The sequence below is a fragment of the Schistocerca cancellata genome, chromosome 1 (assembly GCF_023864275.1).
Source record: "Schistocerca cancellata isolate TAMUIC-IGC-003103 chromosome 1, iqSchCanc2.1, whole genome shotgun sequence".
Taxonomy (NCBI): Eukaryota; Metazoa; Arthropoda; class Insecta; order Orthoptera; family Acrididae; genus Schistocerca; species Schistocerca cancellata.
The window spans coordinates 343,209,817-343,224,105 of NC_064626.1; the positions used below are offsets into that span (position 1 = coordinate 343,209,817).

At 43.9% G+C, this 14,289-nt stretch overlaps 1 protein-coding gene across 1 annotated transcript in view; it reads left to right on the forward strand.

The window, feature by feature from the left end:
- The window catches only part of LOC126175035 (apolipoprotein D-like), a 90,159-nt gene that overhangs the window by 59,400 nt on the left and 16,470 nt on the right, over positions 1-14,289 (forward strand). Inside the window, exon 2 of the mRNA XM_049921579.1 lies at positions 8,870-9,007. Coding sequence (XP_049777536.1) covers positions 8,870-9,007 — 138 coding nt within the window. The remainder of the gene's footprint in view (positions 1-8,869; positions 9,008-14,289) is intronic.

Genomic DNA, 14,289 nt, shown 5'->3' on the forward strand with positions numbered 1-14,289 from the left:
AATTCACACAGAATTTGTAGAGTACATTAAATTTCATATGTGTCGTTGTGATCTTCAGTCCTGAGACTGGTTTGATGCAGCTCTCCATGCTACCCTATCCTGTGCAAGTTTCTTCATCTCCCAGTACCTACTGCCACCTACATCCTTCTGAATCTGCTTATTGTATTCATCTCTTGATCTCCCTCTACGATTTTTACCCTCCACGCTGCCCTCCAATTCTAAATTTGTGATCCCTTGATGCCTCAGAACATGTCCTACCAACCGGTCCCCTCTTCTTGTCAAGTTGTGCCACAAACTCCTCTTCTCCCCAATTCTATTCAATACTTCATCATTAGTTATGTGATCTACCCATCTAATCTTCAGCATTCTTCTGTAGCACCACATTTAGAAAGCTTCTATTCTCTTCCTGTCCAAACTATTTATTGTCCATGTTTCACTTCCATACATGGCTACACTCCATAGAAATACTTTCAGAAACGACTTCCTGACACTGAAATCTATACTCGATGTTAACAAATTTCTCTTCTTCAGAAACGATTTCCTTGCCATTGGCAGTCTACATTTTATATCTTCTCTACTTCGACCATCATCAGTTAATTTGCTCCTCAAATAGCAAAACTCCTTTACTACTTTAAGTGTCTCATTTCCTAATCTAATTCCCTCAGCATCACCCGACTTAATTCGACTACATTCCATTATCCCCGTTTTGCTTTTGTTTATTTTCGTCTTATATCCTCCTTTCAAGACACTGTCCATTCCGTTCAACTGCTCTTCCAAGTCCTTTGCTGTCTCTGACAGAATTACAATGTCATCGGCGAACCTCAAAGTTTTTATTTCTTATCAATGGATTTTAATACCTACTCCGAATTTTTCTTTTGTTTCCTTTACTGCTTGCTCAATATACAGATTGACTTACATTGGGGAGAGGCTACAATCCTGTCTCACTCCCTTCCCAACCACTGCTTCCCTTTCATGCCCCTCGACTATTATAACTGCCATCTGGTTTCTGTACAAATTGTAAATAGCCTTGCGTTCCCTGTATTTTATCCCTGCCACCTTTAGAATTTGAAAGAGAGTATTCCAGTCAACATTGTCAAAAGCTTTCTCTAAGTCTACAAATGCTAGAAACGTAGGTTTGCCTTTCCTTAATCTTTCTTCTAAGATAAGTGGTAAGGTCAGTATTGCCTCACGTGTTCCAATATTTCTACGAAATCCAAACTGATCTTCCCCGAGGTCGGCTTCTACCAGTTTTTCCATTCGTCTGTAAAGAATTCGCGTTAGTATTTTGCAGCTGTGACTGATTGTTCGGTAATTTTCACATCTGTCAACACCTGCTTTCTTTGGGATTGGAATTATTATATTCTTCTTGAAGTCTGAGGGTACTTCGCCTGTCTCATACATCTTGCTCACCAGATGGTAGAGTTTTGTCAGGACTGGCTCTCCCAAGGCCGTCAGTAGTTCTAATGGAATGTTATCTACTCCAGGGGCCTTGTTTCGGCTCAGGTCTTTCAGTGCTCTGTCAAACTCTTCACGCTGTATCGTATCTCCCATTTCATCTTCATCTACATTCTCTTCCATTTCTGTAATATTGTCCTCAAGTACATCTACTTTCCCTTCTTTGGTTAGGACTGGGTTTCCATCTGAGCTCTTGATATTCATACAAGTGGTTCTCTTTTCTCCAAAGGTCTCTTTAATTTTCCTGTAGGCAGTATCTACCTTACCCCTAGTGAGATAAGCCTTTACATCCTTACATTTGTCCTCTAGCCATCCCTGCTTAGCCATTTTGCACTTCCTGTCGATCTCATTTTTGAGATGTTTGTATTCCTTTTTGCCTGCTTTTTTTACTGCGTTTTTATGTTTCCTCCTTTCATCAATTAAATTCAATATTTCTTCTGTTACCCAAGGATTTCTACTAGCCCTCGTATTTTTACCTACTTGATCCTCTGCTGCCTTCACTACTTCATCCCTCAGAGCTACCCATTCTTCTTCTACTGCACTTCTTTCCCCTACTGCTGTCAATTGTTCTCTTATGCTCCTCCTTAAACTCTGCACAACCTCTGGTTCTTTCAGTTTATCCAGGTCCCATTTCCTTAAATTCCCTCCTTTTTGCAGTTTCTTCAATTTTAATCTGCAGTTCATAACCATTAGAGTGTGGTCAGAGTCCACATCTGCCCCTGTAAATGTCTTACAATTTAAAACCTGGTTCCTAAATCTCTGTCTTACCATTATATAACCTATCTGATACCTTTTAGTATCTCCGGGATTATTCCATGTATACAACCTTCTTTTATGATTCTTGAAGTGTTAGCTATGATTAAGTTATGCACTGCGCAAAATTCTGCGAAGCGGCTTCCTCTTTCATTTCTTACCCCCAATCCATATTCACCTACTATGTTTCCTTCTCTCCCTTTTCCTACACTCGAATTCCAGTCATCTGTATCGCTGAGGCACGCAAGCCTCCTCACCAGCGGCAAGGTCCATGGTTCATGGGGGGAAATTTCATATACACTTACATATGAAATAAAAATATATTTCATATACACTTACATATAAAATAAAAATATATTTAGATAGTTATCATTACTTATGTCATGTATCATTGAAAAACGTATAGAGAAAATATTCGTATCAAATTTACCAATGTTGTGAGGCACACCACAAGGGGAAGTGCAATATGTCCATACACACATGTTTATTGTAGCTACACTAAGTGATCACAAGTATGCGGTCATCTGGCTGAAAATGGCTCACAGGTTCGCGGCTCCCTCCATCGGTATTCTGGGATTCAGTATAGTGTTGGCCCACCCTCTTCCACTCTCGCAGGCGTACATTCAATCAGGTGCTGGAATGTTTCTTGGGATATGGCAGCCCATTCCTCACGGATTGCTGCACTGAGAACACGTATCGTTGTCGGTCGGTGAGGCGTGGCACGGAGTCGGCGTTCCAAAACATGCCAAAGGTGTTCCACAGGATTCACGTCATATGAGCAGCGCCCGCCTAACTGTCCTAGTACTTGCAGTGGATCGTGATGCAGTTTGGAATTCCTGTATGATGGTCTGGATAGATGTCTGCCTATTACACAGTGACTGGAAATGGCTATGCTACTTGGAGACCATTTGCAGCCACTCTTGGACCTCATGTTACCAAACGACAGAATTGTTGTGGATGTAAGTGCGCCATTTCACCGCGCCGCAATTATTCTTGATGTGTTTGAAGAACATTCTTGGTAGTTCGAGCGAATGGTATGGCCACGAGATGACCCGACATGAATCCCAAAGAGCATTTATGAGACAATCGAGAGGTCAATTCGTGCACAAATTCCTGCACCGGCAACGCTTTCGCAATTATGACGAGTGTAGATGCAGCATAGATCAATATTTCTACAGGGGACTTCCAACGATTTCCTGAGTCCGCGGCGTACAGAGTTGCTACACAACGCTGGTCAAAATGAGGTCTGATACTGTTTTAGGAGGTAGCTCATGACGTTTGTCACCTCGATGTATAGTTGAGAGATATTTGATTCTTCTTGTATTCGTTTCTTTATTACTTTTGAGGAGAGTACAAAGCTTGCTGATTTAAGAAGAAGGCTTCAGATTACCTTGTTAAGGATCAAGCGGAACCGGGTGTTCATCCTATGGTCTGGTTTGACGACAGGAGGTCAGTCACAAGGAGTCTAGGGGAGGGAAGTGGGTTCCTGGAGCACCACAGTTCGCGGAAGCGGTTGTAATTATCCCCTGCTCCACCATTTGGCGACCAATACACTTTTTACACTTTTTTCCTTTGAAGGCTAGAAGCCTCTAAGTCACTGTTTTTTTTTTGTCATCTTTCTACTGACTGGTTTGATGCGGCCCGCCACGAATTCCTTTCCTGTGCTAACCTCATCATCTCAGAGTAGCACTTGCAACCTACGTCCTCAATTATTTGCTTGACGTATTCCAATCTCTGTCGTCCTCTACAGTTTTTGCCCTCTACAGCTCCCTCTAGTACCATGGAAGTCATTCCCTCATGTCTTAGCAGATGTCCTATCGTCCTGTCCCTTCTCCTTATCAGTGTTTTCCACATATTCCTTTCCTCTCCGATTCTGCGTAGAACCTCCTCATTCCTTACCTTATTAGTCTACCTAATTTTCAACATTCGTCTATAGCACCACATCTCAAATGCTTCGATTCTCTTCTGTTCCGGTTTTCCCACAGTCCATGTTTCACAACCATACAATGCTGTACTCCAGACGTACATCCTCAGAAATTCCTTCCTCAAATTAAGGCCGGTATTTGATATTAGTAGACTTCTCTTGGACCGGAATGCCTTTTTTACCATAGCGAGTCCGCTTTTGATGTCCTCCTTGCTCCGTCCGTCATTGGTTATTTTACTGCCTAGGTAGCAGAATTCTTTAACTTCATTGACTTCGTGACCATCAATCCTGATGTTAAGTTTCTCGCTGTTCTCATTTCTACTACTTCTCATTACCTTCGTCTTTCTCCGATTTACTCTCAAACCATACTGTGTACTCATTAGACTGTTCATTCCGTTCAGCAGATCATTTAATTCTTCTTCACTTTCACTCAGGATAGCAATGTCATCAGCAAATCGTATCATTGATATCCTTTCACCTTGTATTTTAATTCCACTCCTGAACCTTTCTTTTACTTCCATCATTGCTTCCTCGATGTACAGATTGAAGAGTAGGGGCGAAAGGCTACAGCCTTGTCTTACACCCTTCTTAATACGAGCACTTCGTTCTTGATCGTCCACTCTTAGTATTCCCTCTTGGTTGTTGTACAGTACATATTGTATATGACCTGTCTCTCCCTATAGCTTACCCCTACTTTTTTCAGAATCTCGAACAGCTTGCACCATTTTATATTGTCGGACGCTTTTTCCAAGTCGACAAATCCTATGAAAGTGTCTTGATTTTTCTTTAGCCTTGCTTCCATTATTAGCCGTAACGTCAGAATTGCCTCTCTTGACCCTTTACTTTTCCTAAGGCCAAACTGATCGCCACCTAGCGCATTCTCAATTTTCTTTTCCACTCTTCTGTATATTATTCTTGTAAGCAGCTTCGATGCATGAGCTGTTAAGCTGATTCTGCGATAATTCTCGCACTTGTCAGCTCTTGCCGTCTTCGGAATTGTGTGGATGATGCTTTTCCGAAAGTCAGATGGTATATCGCCAGACTCATATATTCTACACACCAACGTGAATAGTCGTTTTGTTGCCACTTCCCCCAGTGATTTTAGAAATTCTGATGGAATGTTATCTATCCCTTCTGCCTTATTTGACCGTAAGTCCTCCAAAGCTCTTTTAAATTCCGATTCTAATACTGGATCCCCTATCTCTTCTAAGTCGACTCCTGTTTCTTCTTCTATCACATCAGACAAATCTTCACCCTCATAGAGGCTTTCAATGTATTCTTTCCACCTATCTGCTCTCTCCTCTGCATTTAACAGTGGAATTCCCGTTGCACTCTTAATGTCACCACCGTTGCTCTTAATGTCACCAAAGGTTGTTTTGACTTTCCTGTATGCTGAGTCTATCCTTCCGACAAGCATATCTCTTTCGATGTCTTCACATTTTTCCTGCAGCCATTTCGTCTTAGCTTCCCTGCACTAGCCTATTTATTTCATTCCTCAGCGACTTGTATTTCTGTATTCCTGATTTTCGCGGAACATGTTTGTACTTCCTCCCTTCATCAATCAACTGAAGTATTTCTTCTGTTACCCATGGTTTCTTCGCAGCTACCTTCTTTGTATCTATGTTTTCCTTCCCAACTTCTGTGATAGCCTTTTTTAGAGATGTCCATTCCTCTTCAACTGCACTGCCTACTGCGCTATTCCTTATTGCTGTATCTATAGCGTTAGAGAACTTCAAACGTATCTCGCCATTCCTTAGTACTTCCATATCCCACTTCTTTGCGTTTTTGATTCTTCCTGACTAATGTCTTGAACTTCAGCCTACTCACTACTATATTGTGATCTGAGTCTATATCTGCTCCTAGGTACACCTTACAATCCAGTATCTGATTTCGGAATCTGTGTCTGACCATGATGTAATCTAATTGAAATCTCCTCCTCTTGTGATTCTTGAACAGGGTATTCGCTATTACTAGCTGAAATTTGTTACAGAACTCAATTAGTCTTTCTCCTCTTTCATTCCTTGTCCCAAGCCCATATTCTCCTGTAACGTTTTCTTTTACTCCATCCCCTACAACTGCATTCCAGTCGCCCATGACTATTAGATTTTAGTCCCCCTTTACATAATGCATTACCCTTTCAATATCCTCATTCACTTTCTCTATCTGTTCATCTTCAGTTTGCGACGTCGGCATGTACACCTGAATTATCGTTGTCGGTGTTGGTCTGCTGTCGATTCTGATTAGAACAACCCGGTCACTGAACTGTTCACAGTAACACACCCTCTGCCCTACCTTCCTATTCATAACGAATCCTACACCTGGTATACCATTTTCTGCTGCTGTTGATATTACCCGATACTCATCTGACCAGAAATCCTTGTCTTCCTTCCACTTCACTTCACTGACCCCTACTATATCTAGATTGAGCCTTTGCATTTCCCTTTTCAGATTTTCTAGTTTCCCTACCACGTTCAAGCTTCTGACATTCCACGCCCCGACTCGTAGAACGTTATCCTTTCGTTGATTATTCAATCTTTTTCTCATGGTAACCTCCCCCTTGGCAGTCCCCTCCCGGAGATCCGAATGGGGAACTATTCCGGAATCTTTTGCCAATGAAGAGATCATCATGACACTTCTTCAAATACAGGCCACATGTCCTGTGGATACACGTTACGTGTCTTTAGTGCAGTGGTTTCCATTGCCTTCTGCATCCTCATGTCGTTGATCATTGCTGATTCTTCCGCCTTTAGGGGTAATTTCCCACCCCTAGGACAAGAGAGTGTCCTGAACCTCTATCCGCTCCTTCGCCCTCTTTGACAAGACCGTTGGCAGAATGAGGCTGACTTCTTATGCCGGAAGTCTTCGGCCGCCAATGCTGATTATTTATCGAAATTTAGGCAGTGGCGGGGATCGAACCCGGGGCCGAAGACGCTACCCCTAGACCACGGGTACCAACAAAGCCACTGTATAACCCTAGAATATAACTGTGCGTGATGAACTCACCTCCTTGTATACAGATTTAAGCACAGTCTACCACGGTGCTGCTTGGGCTTCGTAAGAAAATTCCTTGCCTTTCCCTTCACATCTTGTTATCCAGTCAACTGAGTCCTTCCTGCCACTGTCATTAAGCGTGAAGGCCTCTACCAATGAGTGTAGCATGGTTAGCAGCCGATACCAACCTCTTGCATGTTAAGATATGTTCTGTAAGCCAAGTATCGGAAATTTCTGCAGGGTTCCCATGTAGTGACGAAGATAAAAAGCGAAATTCTCGCTGGTCGCTGCAGTAATGGTGGGGTGTCTTCCCCTCCATGTGGAGTTTGTGAAGACCTCGTCGCCGGCCGGAGTGGCCGAGCGGTTCTAGGCGCTAGAGTCTGAAACCGCGCGACCGCTACGGTCGCAGGTTCGAATCCTGCCTCGGGCATGGATGTGTGTGATGTCCTTAGGTTAGTTAGGTTCGAGTAGTTCCAAGTTCTAGGGGACTGATGACCTCAGAAGTTAAGTCCCATAGTGCTCAGAGCCATTTGAATCTAAGACGTCGGGACCTAGTTTTAGAGGAAGAGAATTTTAGACACTTCTCGTGGGGTAGCCGTTTCTGGCACTAGCCGTCCTGCTGCTTCTGGCCCTGGCGCCAATTGGGGCTCACATTTGCCACGATTTGAGTGAGTGTCGCATGTCGCATTAGTGCTGCTCTTTTTCTGAGCAGCTCACAATTTGCGGGATTTCCCGTGCAACTTGTGTTGCCTGATTAATTATTTCGTTTCATGGACCATGGCATTTAGCATTTGCGAAGGGCACAGATTAGGACTTTTGCGTTTCCCAAGCAGTCTTCCACGTAGATTAGGTACCTCCCTACAGTGTTAGCGGGACATTCATAATTAAATGTAGTGTTCGCGGGACATTCATAATTAAATGTAGTGTTAGCGGGACATTCATAATTAAATGGGCTTCTAGAGAGGCTTGTGCTTCAGTATTTTAGGTGGCTTTATGTCCATTGTGTTGGAGCGGTCTGTCAGTCAACGTTACGAAACTTTATGCCGATTTCATTGCAGACTTTTCTCGGTCATTTTTGCATAGTATGAGTCGAGATCTTAGAGCAAGGAAATAACTGAAGCTTCCTGACAAATGAAAACTCTATGCCTGACCGATACTCGAACTCGGGACCTTTGCCTTTCGCGGGCAAGTGCTCTACCAACTGAGTTACCCAAGCACGACTCACGACCCGTCTTCACAGCTTCAGTTCTGCCAGTACCTCGTCTCCTACCTTCCAAACTTCACAGAAGCTCTTTTGCGAACCTTGCAGAACTAGCACTCCTGGAGGAAAGGATATTGTGAAGACAGGGCTTAGCCACAGCCTAGGGGATGTTTCTAGAATCAGATTTTCAATCAGATTTTCAATCAGATTTTCAATTTGTCCGCGGAAGGCGAAGGTCCCGTGTTCGAGTCTCGGTCCGGCACACAGTTTTAATCTATCAGGTAGTTTCATATCAGCGCACAATCCGCTGCAGAGTGAAAATCTCATTCAAGTAAATAACTTACCAAATTCAGACTTAATTTATTGTCCTATAACTGATCCTGTCCCTTTAAAAATCAATGTAACCTCTGCATTCCTAACTTTTTTTCTCACTCTCACGGTGCAACATTGTAGAGCAGCGGCAAGACGTGTCTGCAGTGTCACCATTACGCGGCGCTACCAAAGGAGCCGGTGAACCTACAGGCTAACTCTTTCTCTCTTGGCAGATGAGAGGCTGCGGAGCTTTTGGGGTGTTGGCACCTTTGCTGGTGGTGATGGCGATGCTGTCAGCCGTGGAGGGCCAGGTGCCAGCGCTGGGGGCCTGTCCAGACATGCAGACGGTGCCCGGCTTCGACATGGCCAGGGTGAGTAAGATCTTTTAATTTTCTCTCACCTCATAGTAGCGTCGACAGTGGTATCTCGTGAAACAACTTGTTTCCTTTTGGAGAAACTGACCAACACACTTTTTTAATTCGTGTCACAAGCATCAGATTACAAATTGAAAGGAAAGAAGGAAGCACATGTGGTCCGCGAAACTGCACTGAGTGGGGCAGTTAAGGCAAGAACACATGTGTTACGCGTCTTGACCACACCACACCTACATGTATACTCCGCAAGCCTCTTAACACCTCAAGGCGGTGGACGCATTGTACTGGTATGAAATTTTCACTCTACAGCGGAGTGTGTGCTGATATGAAACTTCCTGGCAGATTAAAACTGTGTGCCGGGCTGAGACTCTCCGCTGTAGAATGAAAATTTCTAGAAACATCCCCCAGGCTGTGGCTAAGCCATGTCTCCGCAATATCCTTTCTTCCAGGAGTGCTAGTTCTGCAAGGTTCGCAGGAGAGCTTCTGTAGAGTTTGGAAGGTAGGAGACGAGGTACTGGTGGAATTAAGGCTGTGAGGACGGGGCGTGAGTCGTGCTTCGTTAGCTCAGTTGGTAGATCACTGGCCCGCAAAAGGCAAAGGTCCCGAGTTCGTGTCTCGGCCCGGTACACAGTTTTAATCTGCGAGCAAGTTTCACATTGTACTAGTATTGTCAGTTTTCTAGTCTATTCATGTGCAGTAATGGGTGAGCAAATATTATTTATACGACTCAGTTTGAACTATGATCCCTCCTCTCTTATTTTCATGACCCCTACGTGAGAAAGACAGCTGCGGCAGCGTAATGATTGCATCTGCGGACTGGGTGTTCTCCTTTTGTGAGATCTGATTTGGATCTTCTTGTCCCTGCCCGCTGTCTTTTCAAATATTTCCTGACTTACCAAGTTACGTGATGTTCGGGGGCTAGCTATTTTTATGGTTCCATCCAGCGATGGTCTTTTTCAGTCACGTTCATCTCCATTTTAGGCTGAGTTTAGTGTTCGCAGTCCTCAGCCGCTCAGAGAAAGCTATTCCTTCATTTCAGCTTTCGGGCAGCCGCTCAAAGGCCTGACAGGGGCTGCAGTACAGATGTGGAGGAGTCCATTCTCTCTATGTAGGCAGTTACCTCCCATCGAAAGGTCGGTGGAATAGTCTAACCAGGTGGTACATCTTATTTGCGGGAGCGAGTTTCAGGAAGTCGGTGACGAGTCTTTAGATCTCATGCAGTGTGCGGCAAATTCGTTTAGAGTGGACGAATTTGCACCTGACGAGGCAGGCGCATTCACCAGCGGAATAGCAAACTTTTTGTGCTGTTGTTTTTACCAGTTGCGGCTTAGCATCCCAATTCGAACCTATAACTTTTCGAAGGTACTGGTTTAATGTCAGGAATCTCAGACAGAGTTATTCTCCATGTAACGTGGAGTCCTCAGATTCAAATGGCTCTGAGCACTATGGGACTTAACGTGTGAGGTCATCAGTCCCCTAGTACTTAGAACTACTTAAACTTAACTAACCTAAGGACATCACACACACCCATGTCCGAGGCAGGATTCGAACCTGCAACCGTAGCAGTCGTGCGGTTCCAGACTGAACCGCCTAGAACCGCTCAGCCGCCGAGGCCGGCGCAAATTTTAGTGATTCAATCGCTGTCAACATATTCTTGGTGCATTTTTAAAATTTTTATTGGCTGTTTAAAAAGTTCCCGTTTTATTGTGTCGCCCTGCACATGCACAGGGGAAAAAGAAGGAAAACCCTGTGCATACTAGGGGAACAAAGGGTTACTTATATCTGTAAAATTCACGCCGCGTCGTACTAATAGTGAATTTATTTTTATTTTGAGTTCATCAATACGCAACTGGTTAAAAAGATAGTTGTTTTATTCTCCACTTCCACCGCAACCTTAAACACCGCTCTCAGTTGCTTTGTGTTTGAACCGTATATTTGAACCTGCGTAAATTATTTAATGCCAACCAAAAACGCTTTCTCAAACCATTTTTCCAGGTAAGGATGAGGTGTAGAAAAATGAAATTCTTCAACTGTCAGACATATTTTAATTGGCTCTACAGAGAATAGTATTGTTTCTAGATTTCGTATAAGCATCTTAAGAGTTGTTTGTAGATTTACATTCATTTCCTGTCTTTAACCTCACGACTACTCCTCATCACTTTGATGATACTCGAACCTGATTGGTAGGTACTCAGAGAACGCACAGGATAAGGTTACAATTGTGGATGGGGCCGTAAACAGTTACTGTGAGTTGCACAATCAAACACACAACTTTATTTTTCTAAGAACCACTTATTTACACATTGCTTTAAAAGATCAGAACTAGACAATACGGCTGAAGGCCTACTTAAAGAAAACTTGAGGTGCTTTTTGGGCTGAAGACCCAAAGCCACATCAAAAACGAGAACCGCTGAAGGCCTGGCTTACAAATCAAAAGTAATTAAAAATAGAAGGTAAAATAAAAAAACCATGCAATTGAAAACAATTAGCGGCTGAAGGCCTACACTACATGTTTGAAGGACAATTATAATTAAAACACATTAATAAACAATTTTTAACCAAGAAATTTCATTTTTAACTTACAACAGAATTGCCAAAACCCTAATTAAAGAAATATTAACTTATTGGACGACTGAAGGCCACAAACAAATTTGAAACAATGGCTGAAGGTATGAACAATAAGTCAAACAAACAATTTAAAATAAACCCCTTCCTTCTTATAAAAAATTTTCCTTTCAAGAATACACACGGCGGAAGGCCTTATTAAAAGGGGTTCACGGAAATCTTTGGCTGAAGGCCACGCGTAACACATCGAACAACTAAGGCTTAGAGCCTGGATCACAAACAATTTCAGATAGAACAAATTTTAAGTAAATTTTTTTAAAAAATAACATCAATCTTCAAAATTTTAATTTAACATGGCTGAAGGCCTTTATGTAAAATTTAAAAAGAACTGGATTAATACACTGCTGAAGGCCTTGCACAATACTTCAAACTGAAATGAAAATCACAATCTAAAACAAACAGAACAAGTGGTGCTCAGAAGTGTTCCAAGGGTCGGCCTGAGAAGGTATCTCAAATGTAAGGTGAGTTGACACACGCAGCAAAGAGCTGAAGTTAAATAATCAGATGGCAACCCAAACTAGGGACGACCCAAGGAACGACCAACAATTTAAACAATTCCCTTCTGTCCGACCAATGGCACAATGATGGACAATATCAGCCAAGGCCGAGGATACAAACAGCACTACGTCTTCAGAAATTGGCGTCTAAAAGCAGCCAAGAGAACAATAACCACTCTAAGCAAAATATGAACCAAACAACTTAAAAGGTTATCGAACTACACGCTGTGCCGGACAACGTCAACACAACGAGGAATGGCACACTGCCGGAAAACTACGATAACGACCAGGGCAGGTAACTGGGGCGATAACGGCCACAGGGCAGAAAATACCGCTGGTGCACTTCACTGGCAAGTAACAGTCAGTTTAATAATTATTCACAATATAGGAAGACGGCTGCAAGATTTCGTCGATTCCAACACAAGTTGCTGCTAGCCAGAACGGCCCAGTGAGCAGCAACCCACAAGTGAACGAAGAGATGTTACAATAGTTGAGGTTTCATAACAGTTTAACTGATCAGTCAACTTCAGAGTGCAGGTTCGGTGGGCAACGAATTTTGTCGCTCTCGCAGCTAGCACCTCACGATCCGACTGCGCGTCACGCCGCCAGCGGTCCCGGCCTGGCCTCTCGCTGCGGAGACTTCCCGGCTGCTCCGTCCCAACCGACTGACTCAATCCAGCACGCAGACAGCAGTAAAATAACTGCTCAGTCAAAACCACGCAAGCTATACACGGTTCCGACTGACTCAATCCAGCACGCAGACAGCAGTAAAATAACTGCTCAGTCAAAACCATGCAAGCTACACACGGTTCCGCGAAACACCGCAAACAACTCGAACATTACTAACGCCAGTAACTGTGGAACAACTAGGAGGGATCGCAAGTCGACACACACAGAGGACCTGGAAGCGGTCGGCGACCAAATACACGTCGTTCAATGAGACGACCGATTGAACGAACAACCGAAGTCATCTCCATTGAAGTCATGTGCGCCGGCAACAGTCGGGCAAGTCATGGTTCTCCGGACCTCACTGCTGCTCTGTCCCCACAGAACTCCCGACACACGACGACGCAGAATTACTAGCGGTCACTCCAAAGATAGTACAACAGTGCTCTTATAGAGAAGCGCTGCTGCTACCACTCACGGACAGGCAAGCCAGCAACTTATTGACACCAGTAAATCGAATAAGAAACGAGACAGACACGGCTCAAATCCACATACACCAATGAGCCGTAACATTGCGGAAACTGCCCATGGCGAGTTTAGCCAGTTAATGTTGAGAGAACGTGACACGGTGAGGAGAGTATATAAACGGAGCAGAGACGAGTGCGGTGTGATTGTAGTGGTGATAGCGACTACAAGAGAGGAAGTACACTAGCATAAACAAATTTGACAAAAGGCAGATTGTTATGGCTCAGTGTCTTTGAAGGAGCATCTCGGAAACAGCGAACGTGGCCAGCTGTTCGCATGGTACTATCGTCAGCATCTATGGAAAATGGTTGAAGGCTGGTGAAACCACGAGTAGGCAGCAAGGTGTTGGACGTCCACGCTTCATCTCAAAGCGCAGAGGTCGGAGGCTTGCCATCTCTGTAAAAGACGGTAGACATCGATCTGACGGCAGAGTACGATGTTGGTTCAGGCACAATTATTTCCGAGCACACTGTCAGCATACATTGTCGAACATGGCTCTCCGCAGCTAGACGACCCCTACATGTTCGCTCGTCAACTCGAGGTGCTTGTCAATTACTATTATTGGGCAGGGGATCATCGAGACTGGATTGCGGATAAATGGAAACATTTCGCGTGATTGGCTGCATCTTGTTTTGTATTCCAACAGATTGATTGTCAAGTCCGGATACAGCGTCATCCAGGCGAACGGCTTTTCGAAACATGTACAGCATCACAAGCACAGCTGGTGAGGTCAGTATTATGATATCTCGGGTATTCACCTGGACTGCCATGTGACCTGTGATAATGATGTACGAGACTGTGACAGATGTGGACTAAGTGGACATTTTTATGGGACACTTGCATCCCCTCATGCTTGATGTCTTTCCCGATGACGATGGCATTCCAGCAGGAATACTGTTCGTGCCACAATACTAGAAGCATGCTAAAGTGGTTTGAGGAGCCTGATAGAGATGTGTCATTGATGTA